Below are 17,885 nucleotides of genomic sequence, written 5' to 3'. Positions count from 1 at the left end.
ATGTTAAAAGGTGCTATATAAATGCAAGTTGTTGTTCCTGAACCATAAAGACACTTTCTGATTACTCCACTGTGAAACTCCTTAGGAAGTTTTTCTATATTAAAGGCGCTATATAAATGCAAGTTGTTGTCATTGTGTTGCAGTGAACTATTACACCAGTCCACTAACTGCAATCCATCTCACTCTCACGTAATCAAGTTTCCTGTAAACAAACATTTTACTATTAAAATACAAATATTAATGATTATGTTAATTTATTGACACCATTAGAGTTTAAATGCGATGCCTCGTAGCAACCAATGGATTACCAAAAAATAAAAACACCGGGGTAGATTTTGACTTTGTGCAATAGTGTAAGTGAAAGCAAGTTGATAACCTGTTTCACATCTCCACCAATTGAAATCAATGCAACTAAAAATTGGAAGAGATGTAAAACGGGCAGCAGACTCGCTATCACCCGATTTACACCATCGTACAAAGTCAAGATCTACCCCACCTTGTGAAATTGTGCCTAATGACCCATTCACTCTTAGAGTATCAGTTATTCAACCCAACACTGCATGTCATATCATGTAGCCTATGCAAGAATAAATATATAAGCAAGTGTGGCACCCTAAATACCAGAGATGACAAAGATAGTACCTTTAAAGCTGTATAATGTTTTATTTTACTGGGGCAGAACTTGCTGCAGCTCCTGTGAAATAAATTTATGAATGAACTTACTGCGGGCTCTGTGGCGTCGACTTGCGTGATTTTGAACTTTTAAAGAAATGTGCGCAATCAACCCAGCCTCTGAACAGCGTAAGTTGATTCGCATGGAAATGTCTGTGAGAATAGAAGACATGCCCACAAAATCTGACAGGAAGAGAAGTCACGCCCACAAGCAGGCAAGCAGACTTCATTCATTTAAAGTTAGTATTCTGGAAGTCATTGTAAACAAAAATATTTTTTTTACAAAAAGCCAAAGAAATAATTGAATTAAATTAAAGAGTCAGAAAGGAAAAGAAAAAAAGTTATTAAATTTTTAAATGTTTAATTTTTTTTATGGACCAGAAACTATTAAAATAAGGAATAACATGAGACTCCACATTTTTAAAATTTAATTTTTAGTTGTTTGGCAGTCATAAAGAATTATTACGCTTTTAAAACTTAGATTAGGCCTGGTATTTTCAAGCGTACCTTTTGATGGCATAATTAGTTATGTTCCAGCTGGGCAGATGAGCAAATTTGTGATTTTTCCGTGATTTCTATGATTGTAGTGTGCAATGGCCCTTTAATTCGCAGCTGTCAAATCGTCAGCGAGCCGATTGGAGCAAGTTCACGACTTCTGCATTTTACTGCGGAAATGTGCAAATGCGCATGTGCAAATGCGGCAACTTGCTCCTTCGATTCGTCATAAAAAACGGAGCGCTGTTGAGCTCTCCATTATTTCGAGAGCAAGTTCTGCCCCATTGTTTACTTCAGGACGTACCCATCAAAAAAGCTTCTAAAATGACAACAGAAAGTGGTTTAATCTGATCATATAAGATTTTTCCAGTAATAAAATGCAATCATGTTTCACTCATGGGTTGACTGATTTTTCCCTTGTTCTGGACACACAAAAAAAGGATTGACTTTATAATCAGGATTTCAACATCAAAAATATTACTTAGTATAAAATTTATCTGTCCCATCATATAAAACTATAGTGAAAGGTGTTAAAATAGCTTTGCAATGTTGCAGATAAAGGTTTTGTCATTGCTAAAGGTAATGGCTGTGCTTAGGATGTAGAGAATGGAAATGAAACCTGTTTGACTTTGTTGACTTTTAAAGCTGGGCTCTTAAAACCAGCCTTCAACAGATCCCTTTGGCTTGAAATTACACTGTGGGATACTGATGTATGAAGGCCCTCTGCTATTTTAACTGATACGTTAAACCATTTATTTTGAACAGGGTTTAACCTCCACTAAAATAATGGAGAGAGAAAGATTTCAAATGAACACAATTTCAAGCCTCTTGGCATTTTCGTCGATACTCTGATTAGTGCACTCAATTAACAAGTGTTGATCTAAAACTTTAAAAACCAATGGAATGTGGCTTTCAGGGAAAATGGATAAACTCATGGAATAACATCCCTAAAACACTGATAAAAATGCCAGATTCCCATGTAATAAAATGGGTTTGATTTATTTTCTGACCATATACCAATTGCTCTAATTACAAACAGGCTGAATTGTATGTAATTCGATGCCCAATCACCAGTAAAGAAAAAAAAATGAAAGATCTTGCATTTCTATAACATCTTTTATGACCTCAGGATGTCCCAAAGTGCCTTACAGCCAATGAAATACTTTTGAAGTGTAGTCACAGTTCCAATGTAGGAAATGTGGCTGACAATTTGCTGATAAATATTGGCCAGGACACTGGGGAGAACTCCCCTGCTCTTCTGTGAATAGTGCCATGGGATCTTTTACATCCGCCTGAGAGGGCAGAGGGGACGTCAGCTAATGTCTCATTCGAAGGATGACACCTCCGACCGTGCAGCACCCTCTCAGTACTGCACTGGATTGTCAGGCTAGAATCCTAGTCCCAGAATCCTAGGAATTTCCTTTTTTCAGCCACAGTAAACCAATGCACCTAAAAATTAAGCTGCTTTTATGTTGTCCTTTTAATTCAGATGTTCTGGGAGTCCAGCGCTTGTTTTACCCAGCTTTATCCGAGCCTACAAATCTGCTGCCGGTTGACACAAAATGGATTTAACAGAAAGAATGTCGGAGCCGGCTCATAGAAGCTAGGATCGGAATTAAAAGAATAGTGTAAAACTTTAGCTTCTCTCACACTGCGATAGGGCAATCTGCATTAAGTAGGCCAAGAATAAAAACTAATCTGTGTTTAAGATTCTTGCATTACCTCGTCAACAATTTGAAGAGATTATTGGAATAGGAGCATGGAAATAAAAAGTAAAATGGATGGACTGATACAGGTTTAAAGGGAAACTATCCACTAAGCTGTTTTGCTAAATTAATCTACCCAGAGACAGCACAGTCTCACGCAGATACTAGTCGCTGGCGCTATTTACCACAATTGTGCCTGTCACCTGCTTGTTTCTTCACACTATGTCCCAAAATTTGTCTGAAGGGACTGCCAAAATGTTTGGCTTACATAGATTGCCTTATTTGTCACCTTTTTTTGTCTTTACCAATTTTCTGTCAAGATGTCTAATGATAAAGCTTTTTAAAAAAAAAAGTGACTTTGGAGAATCTAGGGATAGAGGTGGCAGTAGGATTAGTTTTAGATTGCTCTAGCAAAGAGCTGCCACAGACACGATGAGTCGAACGGCCTCTTTTGTGCAGTAAACGTCTTTGGGTCTTAGTCTTTTCAAGTTAGTGTTATCAAATTAATTCAAAGGGCATCACCAAACATTGTCACATAATTTACCAGCTTTGATGTGATTAAAATGGTAATTGATGACACTTACAAACAAATCATCAAATTAGTCTTTAAATTTGACAACCAATTCGACATAGGAAATGTAGTTTAGTGAATTCATGAAAAGGGAGCTCTTGTGTTTAATTTCAGGCCTTGAAATAAAACCTGGTGATTTGTGGCCTGTTAACTGTTAAACTCTGGTATTTGTTTGGCCGTTTCTCACCTTGTGTTGTGACTGCAGATGCTTTCAGAACCTCACCTGGGCAGGTTTCTTCTGAAACCTCTTTGGCTCATCCTGGGGATGCTGCAGATTTTTTAAACAGGCACCATGCTCATTTTTCAGAATCGTGAGATTTGACTGAAGTTCAGTGCACTACAGGGTTAATGAGGAAGAGGAGATTACACAAATGAGGAAAACAAAAGGGCTCATAAACAGAATCGAGAGGCAGCAGCTTTTACCAATGGTCTCCAAGACAGATGAAATCTCCATTAGCTAACAGAGAGTTCCACCTCCAATAAGGAGCAACATGTACCATCTTGACCTGCATACAGAAATTGAATGGCCCAAGGACTGTGCTGTTCATGCACTGCGCTATGGTTCTGTGGTATATTCCAGAATTACATTACACAGTGACTATGGAACGAGGCATCAGGATGGACTTTCTTTAGCTGTAAACTGAAAATGCCTTTTACTCACTTAACATACCTAGAATGAACAAAGCCATGTTTGGTATTTATGCATTAAATATGAATCCTTTATTTATTCTGGAATTCCATTATTCTTTACGTTGCAATAATGAGCTGTAATTGAAATCTCTGTATCTGAGCATGTCATTTCATGCCATTATAGTCGAACATTAAACAAACAACCATTGGAATGAGCAGCTCAGTTTCTGAGAGGAAGGTGAAACCAGTTTTTGATGTGATGTGAAACTTCTCATCAATAGCTTCATTTTTAATTGAATTTAATTTAAAACTCCTGCCGTGCAAAACATATCTGTCTTACAGGTACCAGAAGTGTTATTTCAAAATCGGTCAGCCTAACGTCTGGAGACTGAGCACTGCAAGGAGTGAAAGATACTTCTCTTTATTTCAGTATTGGATAGGTATGAAATACTTCTGAAGATTAATCTAAAATTGTAATGCCAAATACAATCCTACTGTGTTATTAGTATTACAGAAAAGGCACCTCTTTACTAGCTGTATTTCTGAATAAATTGAAAAAATTGAGCCAAAGATTTCCAATCTAGATATTATTTTAGCTTCTAAAAGGAAGCCTCAGCATTAATGGTCTTTTTAAAAAAAAATTCTTACGAAGAATTATTATAAATCAACACTTTGTGTTCCCATAGTTTTTGGTTTCTATTTTTGAGTATTTGCGATTGTTGACATAATATTCATATTTAACGTTCAGAGTGGTGTCTTGTACCGCGTGAACAAATGAAAGTTTTCTCACCTCCTTCTCTTTCATGTGGAGCTGGGCCGATTGCCTTTCCAATTGGTCTGTAAGGTCCCTGATTTCCAGCTGAAGTGCCTGCTGACGGTGCTCGGTCGTGACGCTAAAAACGTCTAGAATGAACCAAACCCAAGTTTGACGTTGATACTCAAAGAATAAAACCTTGAATTATTCTGGAGTTACTGTGATCTCTCTACTAACCATTCCGCTGTATCACTTTCTCTTGCGCCGTAGTCTGGATGTTTTTCTTCTGTAGCAAGTCTGCAATTTGAAGGAAAAGTGAAAAGTATAAAGGAGAATTACCTTCAGGCACATAGTCAGTGCCCCACCTTGGCTGAATTCCATATCTACTCAAAAAAAAACTACATTGGTTCACAAAGAACAATTATTAGTTCTTTCCATAACTTTTGAATTACTGAAACTTATTTTAGTTCTATGATATACATATATAGAAGTAATGTTTGTAAGTTCTATTGCAGGTTGTAGATTTAGAGAAGTGTACAGCACCGCACGTATTCAAATTCCAGCCCCCTTTTACAAACTAAAACAATCTCCTTTAAATGTGATGTGGAGATGCCGGTGATGGACTAGGGTGGACAAATGTAAGGAATCTTACAACACCAGGTTATAGTCCAACAATTTTATTTTAAAATCACAAGCTTTCGGAGATTATCCCCTTCGTACACGAAGGGGATAATCTCCGAAAGCTTGTGATTTTAAAATAAAATTGTTGGACTATAACCTGGTGTTGTAAGATTCCTTACATTTGTCCTTTAAATGTGTAATTGACTTCTGGTCACCCCTTAGAATTTGTGCTATTTGAAATTCAACCAGAATTGAAGGAGGGAATTTTAACCCCTCAGGATGGGCGGGGGGGTTAAAAATTCAAAAATGGGAAACCCCCCCTCAACCCACCTCCAATGCACCCACTTCCAGTTTTAATGGAGGCGGGTTGGAGGGCGGGCGAGTAACCTGCTCTCCAGGATCAGGTCCCTAATTGAAATATTTTAATGAGGCTGCATGCCTCAGATTTTAGCCCTTTTAAATTTAATGCCGGCCGGATTTCCCAGGACTTGCTGGAGGAAGGCGAAAATGGCTGGATCCAACAGTTAAGTGCTTTTCCAGCTCTGCTTGTGGGCTAGGAGGAGCAGGCATGCTTCTCCCAGCCCCTCAATCTAAACAGTTAACCTCCCCGCAATCAGACCCCCGCGACCGGACCCCTCCCCACACAATCGGCTGCAACCCCCCCCCCACACCTCGTGACCTCTCCGGCCCCCAACCCACCTCTCTGACCCCCGACTGAACTCTCTGGGTCCCCCCCGACCCACGATCTCTCCCTCCCTCCTCTCTGCTTCCCAGCTGCGGCCTGGCGCTGCAGGCCTTCCCGCCCAATAGCCAGCCAACCTCTCAATCTGACTGCAGCCGGGAAACGGAGCCAAAAGTTTAAATCATGTCCTGCCATTAAATTCGGCAGGACCTCTGGGAAAACCGTATCTCCGGGATTCCTGGACGCTACGAACCCCCACCCCCCGCCACCCATTCCCTCCCCGCCTCCCCGTAAACATCGGGGCCGATGGATCCAAAAACGACAGACATTAATTTATACCATTCCAGTGCACTGACCTTAAGGAAACCTACCAATGCATCGGACGCAGAAGTGACTATAACCCAGATTTTAACCGCACCCATCTGACGGGAACGGGGAGGACGGGATATTAAAATAGAGGTAGAGTACTTAGCGTTGCGTTCCTGAGGTACTTGCGTTTGCCACCATTTTAACCACGTACTTTTCGGAGGCGGCTGTGATGCCCACCACAGTCAGTGGGGGTGGGGGGAAGGTCTTGTGAATATATTAAAATTAGAGTCCTATGATGCAATTAAGAACCTGATGCAAATTTAATTAAAAATCACCGCAGTCCCGCCCAATGCTAGTAACACCTGGCAGCAAGTGGATCCAGGGCCAGCAGAGGCTCAGAATATTAAGTCATTTAAAAAAATGTTGTTTCCTTTTGGGCCAGGAGGAGCAGGAGTGTTCCTCCAGGTCCTACAAGGAAGCTTTGGGCCTCCCCTGTGCCGGGCTCCCCCCTCCCCCTCCTCACCACCCGCCTCTTAAGCGTTTACACGATGGCCTGGGATCGTTCCTTCAGGCCCCCGGCGACGGCCTCCTGCTGCCCAAAATCCCGCTCCCGCCCAGAGGACAACTACCACTTCCCGCCGGGTGACTGATGGGGCTCATGCAGATGAGGCCTGGGAGTTAAAATCTTCCGGGCCTCTTGCTGCGAAGGGCCGGACAGTTTCCTGTCCTTCTCGACCCCCACCCGCACTACTCCCGCCAGGAGTTAAAATCTGGGCTTATGTCTACTAAATTTCAGTAGTATTCTGGTGGATTCCATTATTGCCTCAATTTAAACTTGAAAACACCCTTTGCTCGTTGATACTTCATGGAGTATATTTTCTTCAGTGCATAACATTGGAAAAAATATTTTATTAAACTCTCGGTTTATAGTGATAATTTAATAAAAAGAAATTCCCTTTAAATTTACACACAGGAGAAAAATTCCCCCATGGAGTGATAGCAATCATTCATCCCTGAGACCAACCATCCTGGCTTTTGATGGATTCCTGAAGTAACATCCTAACCTTTGAATTGTTTTCAGAGAGTGTTGAACTATCCTGGCCTTTCATGTAATGGATCAGTAATATAATGGAATGGTTTAACTGGGATTCAAATTTGGTGCACAACAGGGATTAGAGTAGACAGGGCTGATGGCCGGCGCGGACACGATGGGCCGAAGGGCCTCTATCCGTGCTGTATGACTCTATGACTCTATAACAGGAGGCATTCTCATTCATATCCAAACTTTTTCATCAGATCGAACATGTGGTATAATTTAATAAAATAAAGAGGAAACAATATTGTCTATAGTAGGTGTACGCACTGCAATGTTTATTTAATTGGGCTGTGTTTTCCTATTCAGGTCAATCACATTTTCCAATGCATCACAAGTCTACAGTGACACCAACAGTATAGAAGAAGGTCAGACACTTACCCTGTAGGCCATTGATTGTAGATGCCATCATCTGTTTCTGCTGCTCTGCACTTTGTAGTTTAGCTGGTAGAAAAGTAATCTACAGTTATTTTCTAGCTCGCAACATAGCTGTACTTGGTGAAAGTTTGAAACCCTCTCAGAGGTCAGATAGCATGTAACCCGAGCAGAAACATTGGGTGGCTCTATATTATCTGACTGTACAATTTAACCCTCAGCTTCAGAAGATTATCCTTGAATAATGCTGTAGGCAGCAAAATAAAAATGTACACACTTTTCTCAAATGCTGCTCTCCCTCCCACTGGTACATACCTTTCCAGAAGGGTCAGGGCCTTGTGCCCCCATAAAACTTTGAATATTTACATTTAAAATTGTGCTTCATTTTGTACTTCACAAATGATAGATTTTTAATCTAAATAAATTATAGGAAAAATAACTGGCATTCGAATTTAGTCATGTCCAACAGACCAATTTCCCCATCACTTCCTCAAAGGCTAGCACAACAATCATTATCCCCCTTCAAAGAGGCATCCTCTCCTTCCAACCTTCTCTCCCCAGATCACAGAGAAAATAAAAGAAAGAGCTGCATTCATATAGCCTCTTTCACATCCTCAGGGCGTCCTAAAGTGCTTCACAGCCAATGAATTACTTTTGAAGTGTAGTCACTGTTGTAATGTAGGGAAATGCGACCATCAATTTGCACACAGCAAGATCCCACACACAGCAAAATTGCATAAATGACCGGATAATCTGTTTTAGTGCTATTGGTTGAGGACACAAGGTGAATTTCCCTGCTCTTCTTTAAATAGTGCCATGGGATCTTATACGTGCACCTGAGAGGATAGACAGTCCTCAGCTTAACCTCTCATCTGAAACACATTACCTCCAACAATGCAGCACTCCCTTAATACTGCACTGAAGTGTCAGCCTAGATTATATACTCAAGTCTCTGGAGTGGAGCTTGAGCATACCGCCTTCTGACTTAGAGGCAAGAATGCTACACTAAATCAAGGCTAACAGAGGTAATCTCCATCTCCAAATTCAAGTCGCCCAATTCACAGTGACATTCCTTGATGTATTCTGCTTTGCCAGTCCTGGCTGCAGCTCCTACCAGAGGCTTCTGCTTTATTCCAAGTTCTCTGCTTCACACAAGACAGTGTTGTGCCATCTCCTGAACAATGAGCTGCACACCACATCTGGGTCAGTGACCACTTTCCCCGTAGAAGTAAAGGTTCTCAAAGTATGACGCTTTCATGGCACCACCAGGCCAGGAGATGTGCCACATCAGGTAATCTGCAGTGCACATGTGTATCAGGGAAGTGACAACTGCTTTGCAAGGGGCAACATCTTCATCATTTTCCCCATGGAAAGGAGGCATCAGCTGGGCAGGACACACAGGATTCACCAGGATTCCTTCGAGTGCAGTGTCAGACATGATAGCTATGTGGGCATCAGGTCTCTTCAGCCAGGGGAAACAACCTCTCAGCATCTACCCTGTCAAGCCCCCTCAGAATCTTATATGTTTCAAAGAGATCACCTCTCATTCTTCTAAACTCCAGAGAGTATAGGTCCACTCTACTCAATCTCTCCTCATAGGACAACCCTCTCATCCCAGGAATCAATCTAATGAACCTTTGTTGCACCGCCTGCAAGGCAAGTATAATCTTTCCTTAGATAAGGAGACCAAAACTGTACAGAATACTCCAGGAGGTCTCACCAAAGCCCTGTACAATTGTAGTAAGACTTCCTTACTCTTGTACTCCAACCTCTTGTAATAAAGGCCAACATGCCATTTGCCTTCCTAATTGCTTGCTGTATCTGCATGTGAACTTTCTGTGTTTCTTGTACGAGGGCACCTAAATTTTTCTGAACACCAACATATAATAGTTTCTCACCATTTAAAAAATATTCTGTTTTTCTATCCTTCCTACCCTGGGGAGCAGTTGTTCACACCCTGCAGTCTGCTCTAGCACAAGGACAGTACAGACATTGTGTTCTTGCAAATCCTGTTTTCTCTCAATGACACTGATGGCATTGGAGAAGAATAGTTTTGCGATCGAAGACATTGTGCTGCGCATAGAAATCTAGATTATCAAATAAGCGAGATGAATAATATTGAACTTAAAAGGTTGTCAGGCTTTTAAAACACATAGGCTTTTGGAAACACAAGCTTTTCAACACAGCAGGGGTAATGTAAGAGATGGCAACAAGGGCATACATCAAAGGCTTCGGATCGGGAAAGCAATGGTGGGGGTGAAAAGGTATGGGCCTCTCATTCCTATCTGGTAATCTGTTCAAAGAACTGGGATTTTTAAAACATCAAATAATGTTGCATCCAGCATATGGTCAAATGGTATAAGAATGGATTTGAAACCAGTGAAGCAATCAAAATTGGAGACGTCAGGACCACTAAGGATGTCTCTGTATAGTAATGAAAGGGGCTATCTCTAAATGAAAGGCCGTAAACAGAGAAAGTAAAGGGGCATTTTACATTCCATGGTTTGAGCATATGGTCTTTTCTACATCAAAGGGTCTCCAGTCACATGATCAAAGCCTAAACTGTCAATCATTGAGGTATGTTAATGATTGAGACATAGCAGCAGGGAGCGATTAGACATAAAGATTGACACTCCCCAATCCTACGTCCTGCTGGTAAAAACAATATAAAAAAAGACTTTGAGAGAAGGACAGTCTCTTCACCACATGACAGTCACAAGGAACGCACACTGCAGTCGATCATCACGCAAGAAGAAAAGGACCTCGAGACACAAGAAGCTGATCACTTCTGAGCTGCCTTGATGAGCAAAAGCCTTGGTTTAAAGGTTGTGTACATTACATGATTTGCTTGATGTGTGTATGAATTGTTAAGTCATTACATAATAACGTTGCGAATTATTAAACATATAATGGGATTTTATGGAGGAAAGTCATATATATGGTTTGATTTTGCTTCATGAATGCTCGTATGAATTATAACATCATTAAATAATAACTTTTGATTAACAAAACTACTATGAGTGAGGGTGACTTTCTTTGCTTGACTATTCATCCAGTTCTAAGAATCACAGGAAATATGGAATACCCTACACAAGTTCAACATTACCATCTTGCTTTTGTATTCTATGGGGTAGATTTTGACTGTGCGATAGTGTAAAATGGGTGATAGTGAATTGGCAGCCCGTTTTACATCTCTCCCAATTTTTATTTCCAGTGAAGTATGCCTCTGGATACAAAACCTAGGATCGTGTTTGCCTTTTTTATGACATTTCATCTCTTTGCTATTTGACTTTCTATGAGTAAAATGCCTGCCGTGTTCATTTACAAAGCAACAGGGACAACACTTCAAAAAGTAACTCATTGAATGTAAAATGCCTTAGGGTGTCTTGAGTGATGGAATATGGGGCTACTGAAATTCAAAGTTCTTTCTGATCATACAGAATGGATTTTGATTGATACAATTTTAAGACAAGAAAATTAGGATGTTCAAACATCCAGAAATTGGGAGATTGAAACATTAGATTATTTTGTTTTAAATTCAGGAGACCTTGATTCAATCTAAAAGATTGTATATATCATAGTACATCAGATTGACTTAGGGTTGCCAACCCTCCAGAATTGCCCTGGAGTCTCCAGGAATTAAAGACTAATCTCCAGGACGCTGCTGTGAGCAACCCGGGAGAAAAATCATTGGGGCAATAAAAAATTGTGTTTTAAAACATCTTTTCGTTGAACACGTTTGTTTATTAGTTATAAAAATATCGGACATGGGAATAAAGGCTGTTGGCTGACAGTGAAGAATCATCCGATCGGGTAATGAAGAGTCTATTCACTTTCTGATTGGTGGTGGGCACCATGAGGATGGACATGTCGGGCGACCAATGGTGGGACTGTGGTGGCGGGGCAGTTGGAGGCAGGAAGTCATGTGATGAAACCTCCAGGAATATGTCCAACCAGAGCTGGCAACCCTAGACTGACTAGATTATAATAGCTTTTCCATAAGTGTTTTCAACAGTAAGTAACACAGTTGTGTCACTCAGTTCCAATTTGTTTTTGGGCTAAATTATCAGATAAAAGCACTTAGCTGCATTATTGTTTCCCAATTAAATATACAGAATTTAATTGTAAATCACATAAAATTATTAACTGCTAAACAAATGCCAACTCCCTCCCTCCCTGGCCCTTGTCCAGATGGAAGCCGTACCGTTGCTGATTAGGAGCTGCTTTTGCTTGAGTTCATTGTCTTCTTTTATTACATCAATTTGATCCAAGAGTTTCTGTGTCTCACTTTCTACAACTTCCAATTTGGTCTGTAAATTTCTGAGCACCACATCTTCATTTTCTGCTCTCTGACAAAAGACAAGATAAAGGGATGGAAGCAGAAAGCACAAGAGTGACAGAAAGAGGGTAAAAAATAAATTATATTATGAAAAAGGGTGGCACAACATTTTTATTGAGATAAAGTATCTCGTTGAGCTAAATATTAAGGACTTCCTTTTATTAGCTCAATTTTCAAATACTTTCAATTTCAAGGAAATGCTGCTTTGCATTTTCAACCAACAGAACAGGAACCAATCTGTTCCAAATTCCATTGAAACCCTCATTAAAACAATTAATTGTGCACATTACACCCTCTATAAATAGCCACTACATGGAATACATCATCTGTAATAAGCCAATATATTGGCTCTTAACCAACTAATGTATGAGATACTCTCTATAACCTGCCAGTTTGTGGGGTACTCCTCCATAACTAACCAATGTGTGGGTTACTGCCTCTGTAATCAATCAATTGTATGGATTACTCCCTCTGTATCCAGTCAATATGTGGGTTACTCCCTTTATAACCAGTCAATGTGTGGGCTACTCTCTATAATCAACCAATGTGGGGGGTACTCCCTTTGTAACCAACCAATGTATGGGTTACTCCCTCTGTAATGAACCAATGTATGGGTTACTCCTTCTGTATCCAACCAATGTGTGGGTACTCCTTCTGTATCCAATCAATGTGTGGGTTACTCCTGTAACCAGTCAATGTGTGAATTACTCCCTCTGTAACCAACCAGTAAGTGTGGAGAGTCAGCAAGAGGCAACTCTACTGTCCAAGTTCCCTGTCTCCCTTACAGGACATCCATGGCTTTGCTTGTCCTATCTCCCACACCTTCAGTTGAAAATGGGAACTGACAGTGAAGAGACACTCAAGCATAAATGCAACTCTCCACCTTCATGGTTCAATGTGTTAATGCACCAACCTGGTGTGCCTGTTTGCAAAATACTGAACTATTTAATAAGGGAAAAGACAAGTCAAATTGATGCACATTCATGAACAAAAGTAGTAGGTGCATTCTTAGATGTGTGAATATGTATTTTATTCATGTCTAAATCGATATGATTATGAATCTATTTTCTCTTTATGAGTTCCCAATCATCATTAGACAGTCTGTGGAAGGAGGAAAAATTGGAGGAAAGACAACTTGTGTCACTGTGTGCACGTCCGGGTGGTCTGGTTCTGAGGGTTGTTAGCAGAGTACTGGGACTATTCGTTTACCTAATTTCCTCCGTCAGAGAATAGCATGCTGCAGGGAGAGACGGGAATTACTCTACAATTTGAGATTATTTTACAGCTCATTATTGGATAGTTAAAAGACTTAGAACTGTCTTGATTTTCATCTGTTGCGGTTTCATTGCCAGAGGTGGGTTGGGGTGATACTTCCACCATTGCCCCGGCCTTGACATGACTCTGACCCATTTACCTGGGTCAAAAGTCGTTACATATGTAGGGCGGGCTCCTGGTGGCATGTTTGCTATATGAAGGGACCCCACCACTGCTAGTAAGGGAAATACAGTGGGACACTTGCTATATCACCAGAAGAGGGAGGAACCAAGATTAAAGGGGGAAGGCAACCCTGGAAGATTAAAGTTTTACTCACCCCAAGTGGCTTGAAGGAGCCAAAATAGCAGAATCATCCAGAATGATTACATAGAAGAGGGAGAAGTGGCTACTGTAGGTCCTTTCCCTATTCTGTGCAATTGGCACCCTTCCCACTGCTGCCCACTTCTGGCCTTACTTGAGAAAGGCAGGAAAATTGGCCTGTTTTTCTAGCCCCACCATCGTTCAAATACAATGGAGCAGGGTGGGGTGGCAAAGGGACTGGTGGCCAAGATCCCAGATGGGAGCTTTCAGTTAGGTTCAGAAACTGAAGCAATGTCACAAAACCCTGCTACCGCAGTACTATATTGGGCACCTTGGCTAGTTTGTGCTGAAACAGATATTGAAGCTGCTCCAGCTTGAACTTTTACATTGTTTCTCTTAAGTGATTTTTAGCTTTTCTCCCTTTCCTCATTTAAGGTATACCCTTGCTAAGAGGGTGAGTAAGATGCTCCTAATTTCCTGGCAACGTTACATGGTAACCAGCTGTTAAGAGGTGTATAGGAGTGACTGGAGTGACTTAACCTCTGACTTCCTTCCCTCTCTGTGGTCTTGACTTCCACTCAGGACTTCTCCTCGTTGTTACAGCTGAGGCCGGAAGCTCACCAGTTGGGCAGCCACGGATGTGCAGCAACAGCATATTACTCCGTGGCATAGAACATCTGCACTTCATCACGCAGTGCAATTTTATCAATTATAATTTGTGTTGCTTTTTAAAATTAAGCCAATGCTTTAAACATACTTACACTTTTAAAATAAATAAGTCAATGTGCATTGACCTTATGACACTAAGTTACCTGCAGTTTGCTCTGGGCTATGTGTAGTTGATCTGTGGTCTCCAAGTGTCTGGTTGTCAGTTCAGCACAATCTGCCTGCGCTCCGTTATATGATTCTCTCCAGTGAGCACACTCCTGCTGTGCTACACTCAGTGATCTCTGCAAACACAAACATTTAGGATTTATGCATCTTCACAAATCGGCCGTTTTGTAGAGACATTACGGGGGATGATTTGCTAAGTACTGATAGATTCTGTCTCTCTCCCCTACAGGTCGACCTTGTTACTCTCTCCTCTTGCACCTTGCTGATTTGAAGTTGTACAAGAACCAAGCGAACATATTATCCTGTACTAATAAGCTGCCTATAAATCTTTGGCCTTAATAATAATTTTTATTTTAATTAAAATGATCTGAAAATTAAAGGCAGGAGAATCATTGAACTATGCACGACGTTAACTAACCTAACATATAGTAGCAGGATATCTTTCAAAAAGAAAACCATTTCCGATCACAACTGTGGCAAATCCAATCTTACACTGTACTCAGACCTGTTCGAGATTTGGAGGAGAACTCATTCATTTTGGTTTAGAAATGTAAGCTATTTTGATACTTTACACAAATGAACACAGCTCCATGTATTATTACCTTGTGTACTGCCTCACCCTTTTTCATCATAACTCTCACTCCTGGCGTTTCCCTATCATTGACAGTTGTGGCTGAACACTCAGTTGCTCCGAACTTTGCTTATTCATCTCTTACCTGGACACTGGCCAAAATTTGTTCAGCTGCAGTTTTCTCCTTGATTGCTCTCTGGAGTGACTCCTTAGCAACAAGCTCATACTTGAGTTTCTGCTCCTGCATTTCAATCATGCTATCCTTCACACTGTCTCGCGAGTGATTCTATGGAACAAATAACATGGACTGGTGTTTCCTGTTTCACGCAACAGTCTGAATGTCAGTATTAATGACCAGAGAGGGTACATCTATCAATAATCTGACAGCTGTGCAGAATTATTGGCAACTTCATTTGCTTACTATTAAAAATTCAAATCTATTCATTAATTTTTTGTTCTCTGGATCAGTATATTAATTTACCTTTGATCATAAAGAAAGGAGAGATAACTGTACGGACCGGGGAGCCTGCCTTTTCAAACCTTCGCAAGAGTTTTTTTTTCTCCTTTCTGCTGCAACTTTGGAATATAATTGTTTAAGAATACTTAAGAATATTTGTTGTTTTGTGGACAATTGTTAAATGGCTGATTTAAATAATTAATCTGTTACAAATTGCATTGGAATACACTGTTCTAGAATGAAATATCATTAAGAGGTCCTACGTTAAATGATAGATTATAAGAATGAGTAAATGAGTAATGATTAACAAATCATTGGGGGAGGATTTCATGTGGGCAGGGGATGGGACAAGTGCAAAATGCACTCAAAGGCCTAACTTTCAGGCCTAACTTTAACTCCCAAACTGCACATATATGCCACGAGTCCACTTTCTGCTCAAAACGGATGGGAAAAGGGTGCAAGAGCGGCAGCAGCTGGGGAAGATTGGACGGCCCTTGACCACCTGCCAACAAGTGGTGGGAAGGGAGTTTTGGGAGGGTCTTGCGGGAGGGAAGGGGGGCGCGAAGTCTGGAGCAGAAGTGGCTACGACGTTCCTTATGGGGCCCGAAGGAGCACTCCTGCTCCTCTTGGCCACACAAAGGATATTTTTCACTTACCTAGAGGGCCTCCTCTTCCTTCCCACCAGACGCCGACCTGCTTCAATCTGGCGGGGAAGCCATGTTGGTTTCTCCGCTCAGGCCCCAGTTAAAATAGCATTGGGGTCCTGTTAACATCATAGGACCCTGAATAGCCCGAGTCCAGTGGGCGCCTCATCTGCCGCCAAAACTAGCAGCGGTAAAATCGGAGATCAGAGGGAATGGAGCGGAAAATGGAGCCACTCCATTTAACTGCTCACCAGCTCCGTTCCCTCTGAATGGGGAGAGTTAAAACTCTCTCCATTGTATTCGGATCAAAACAATTTGAGTGGATCTCTGAGCACTTTCCAGTTCTGCAATTTTTGACCTTCGTTTTGCTGAGGTTTACTAACAAATGTACAAACATACAAAAACAAAAGAAAGGAAAATACAATCTGATCTATCCAGCCGGTTTCATGCTTTTGTGGGATAACTTCTGCACAACATGACCCCCATCCGCATCTCCACCCTTCACTCAGCTTTCTGAATAAGTAGTACTTCACATTTTCGGCGTTAAATTGCATTCATTAATAATGTCACACTGTGCAACTTCAAAGCCTTAATCTTAATGGTACTTTTACTTTTAAACATACACTAAAGACATTTTTAACTCAATAATTTGTAGGAATTAGCTCAGTTAAGAATTTATTTCTCCAAATATGTCTTTTTTTCTGTTACCTGTGCCCAGGTGTGTAACTGAATCTCAAGTGACTGCAGTTTACTACGTAGTGAGTCATCATCCAATTGCACCTAAAATATCAGAAATAAAGATTCAACTCATAGTCAACAGCAGATAAGGATAGTCCATATGATGCAGTGTGCAACATCGGGCTACAATGTGTTCAACCTTACGAAACTAACTTTAACTGTAGGCAGGTGAGGGCCTCATTTAAATTTTAACGTTGTGGTCCAATGACATCATTGGTGCCCTGGCGGTATTTTAACTTCCGCATTCGAGGGACCCGCACCGGTCCAACCCCGACACCTCAACCGTGGTAGGAGTCCGGGGAGTGGCCAGAAGAGGCCACGGTAAGTTTGAATAAATAACTTTTATGTCGAATCCTTGTGGGCCAGGAGAAGCAGGTATGCGCCTCCTGGACTCACAAGGATACCTTGGGCCATTTTGTGTTACCAGCCTTTTTTGAAGCTAATGGGTCATCTTTTGCTAGTTTTCTAGGTTACCATGTATCTGCCTTCTCGGTTAGGGAGCTGCGTTGTGTGAAAAAATGTTTTAAAAAAATGGGAGGGCAGGGGGAATGGAACCTAAATAAGACAACTCCAAGGACTAGCCAGTTTTATCATATCTCCCTGTGTTAGTGTCACGTCAGCATAGGCTATCCTTAGATTGAATTGGAGCATGGAAAGAGTATTTAATGCTTCTATAACAAAACTGCCGCAGGAAATAAGATTTTGAGGCTATTAATATAAATTGTACCTTTTCTAATTAACACAGGGAGGAATGCCTGGGGTGACCTCTGGACCTTATTAGTTAAAGAGTCACCATCCTACTGCACCTATCTCGCTATT

General features: G+C 41.0%; 1 protein-coding gene across 2 annotated transcripts in view; it reads right to left on the bottom strand.

Annotated features, from left to right (window-relative positions):
• traf3ip3 (TRAF3 interacting protein 3) overlaps window positions 1–17,885 on the bottom strand; it is a 38,623-nt gene that overhangs the window by 7,026 nt on the left and 13,712 nt on the right. Inside the window, exons 7-14 of one of the 2 annotated variants that reach the window (XM_068007526.1) lie at window positions 17,037–17,108; window positions 15,373–15,513; window positions 14,635–14,772; window positions 12,113–12,257; window positions 7,915–7,977; window positions 5,066–5,125; window positions 4,865–4,977; window positions 3,668–3,781 (exon numbers count right to left, since the gene is read on the bottom strand). In XM_068007526.1, coding sequence (XP_067863627.1) covers window positions 3,668–3,781; window positions 4,865–4,977; window positions 5,066–5,125; window positions 7,915–7,977; window positions 12,113–12,257; window positions 14,635–14,772; window positions 15,373–15,513; window positions 17,037–17,108 — 846 coding nt within the window. Of the gene's footprint in view, window positions 1–3,631; window positions 3,782–4,864; window positions 4,978–5,065; window positions 5,126–7,914; window positions 7,978–12,112; window positions 12,258–14,634; window positions 14,773–15,372; window positions 15,514–17,036; window positions 17,109–17,885 lie in introns of both variants that reach the window. The other variant, XM_068007527.1, reaches the window with a different exon arrangement.

This window comes from Heptranchias perlo, chromosome 27 (assembly GCF_035084215.1).
Source record: "Heptranchias perlo isolate sHepPer1 chromosome 27, sHepPer1.hap1, whole genome shotgun sequence".
NCBI lineage: Eukaryota > Metazoa > Chordata > Chondrichthyes > Hexanchiformes > Hexanchidae > Heptranchias > Heptranchias perlo.
The sequence above is the reverse complement of the archived record's forward strand: the minus strand, read 5'-3'. Positions and strand labels throughout refer to the sequence as shown.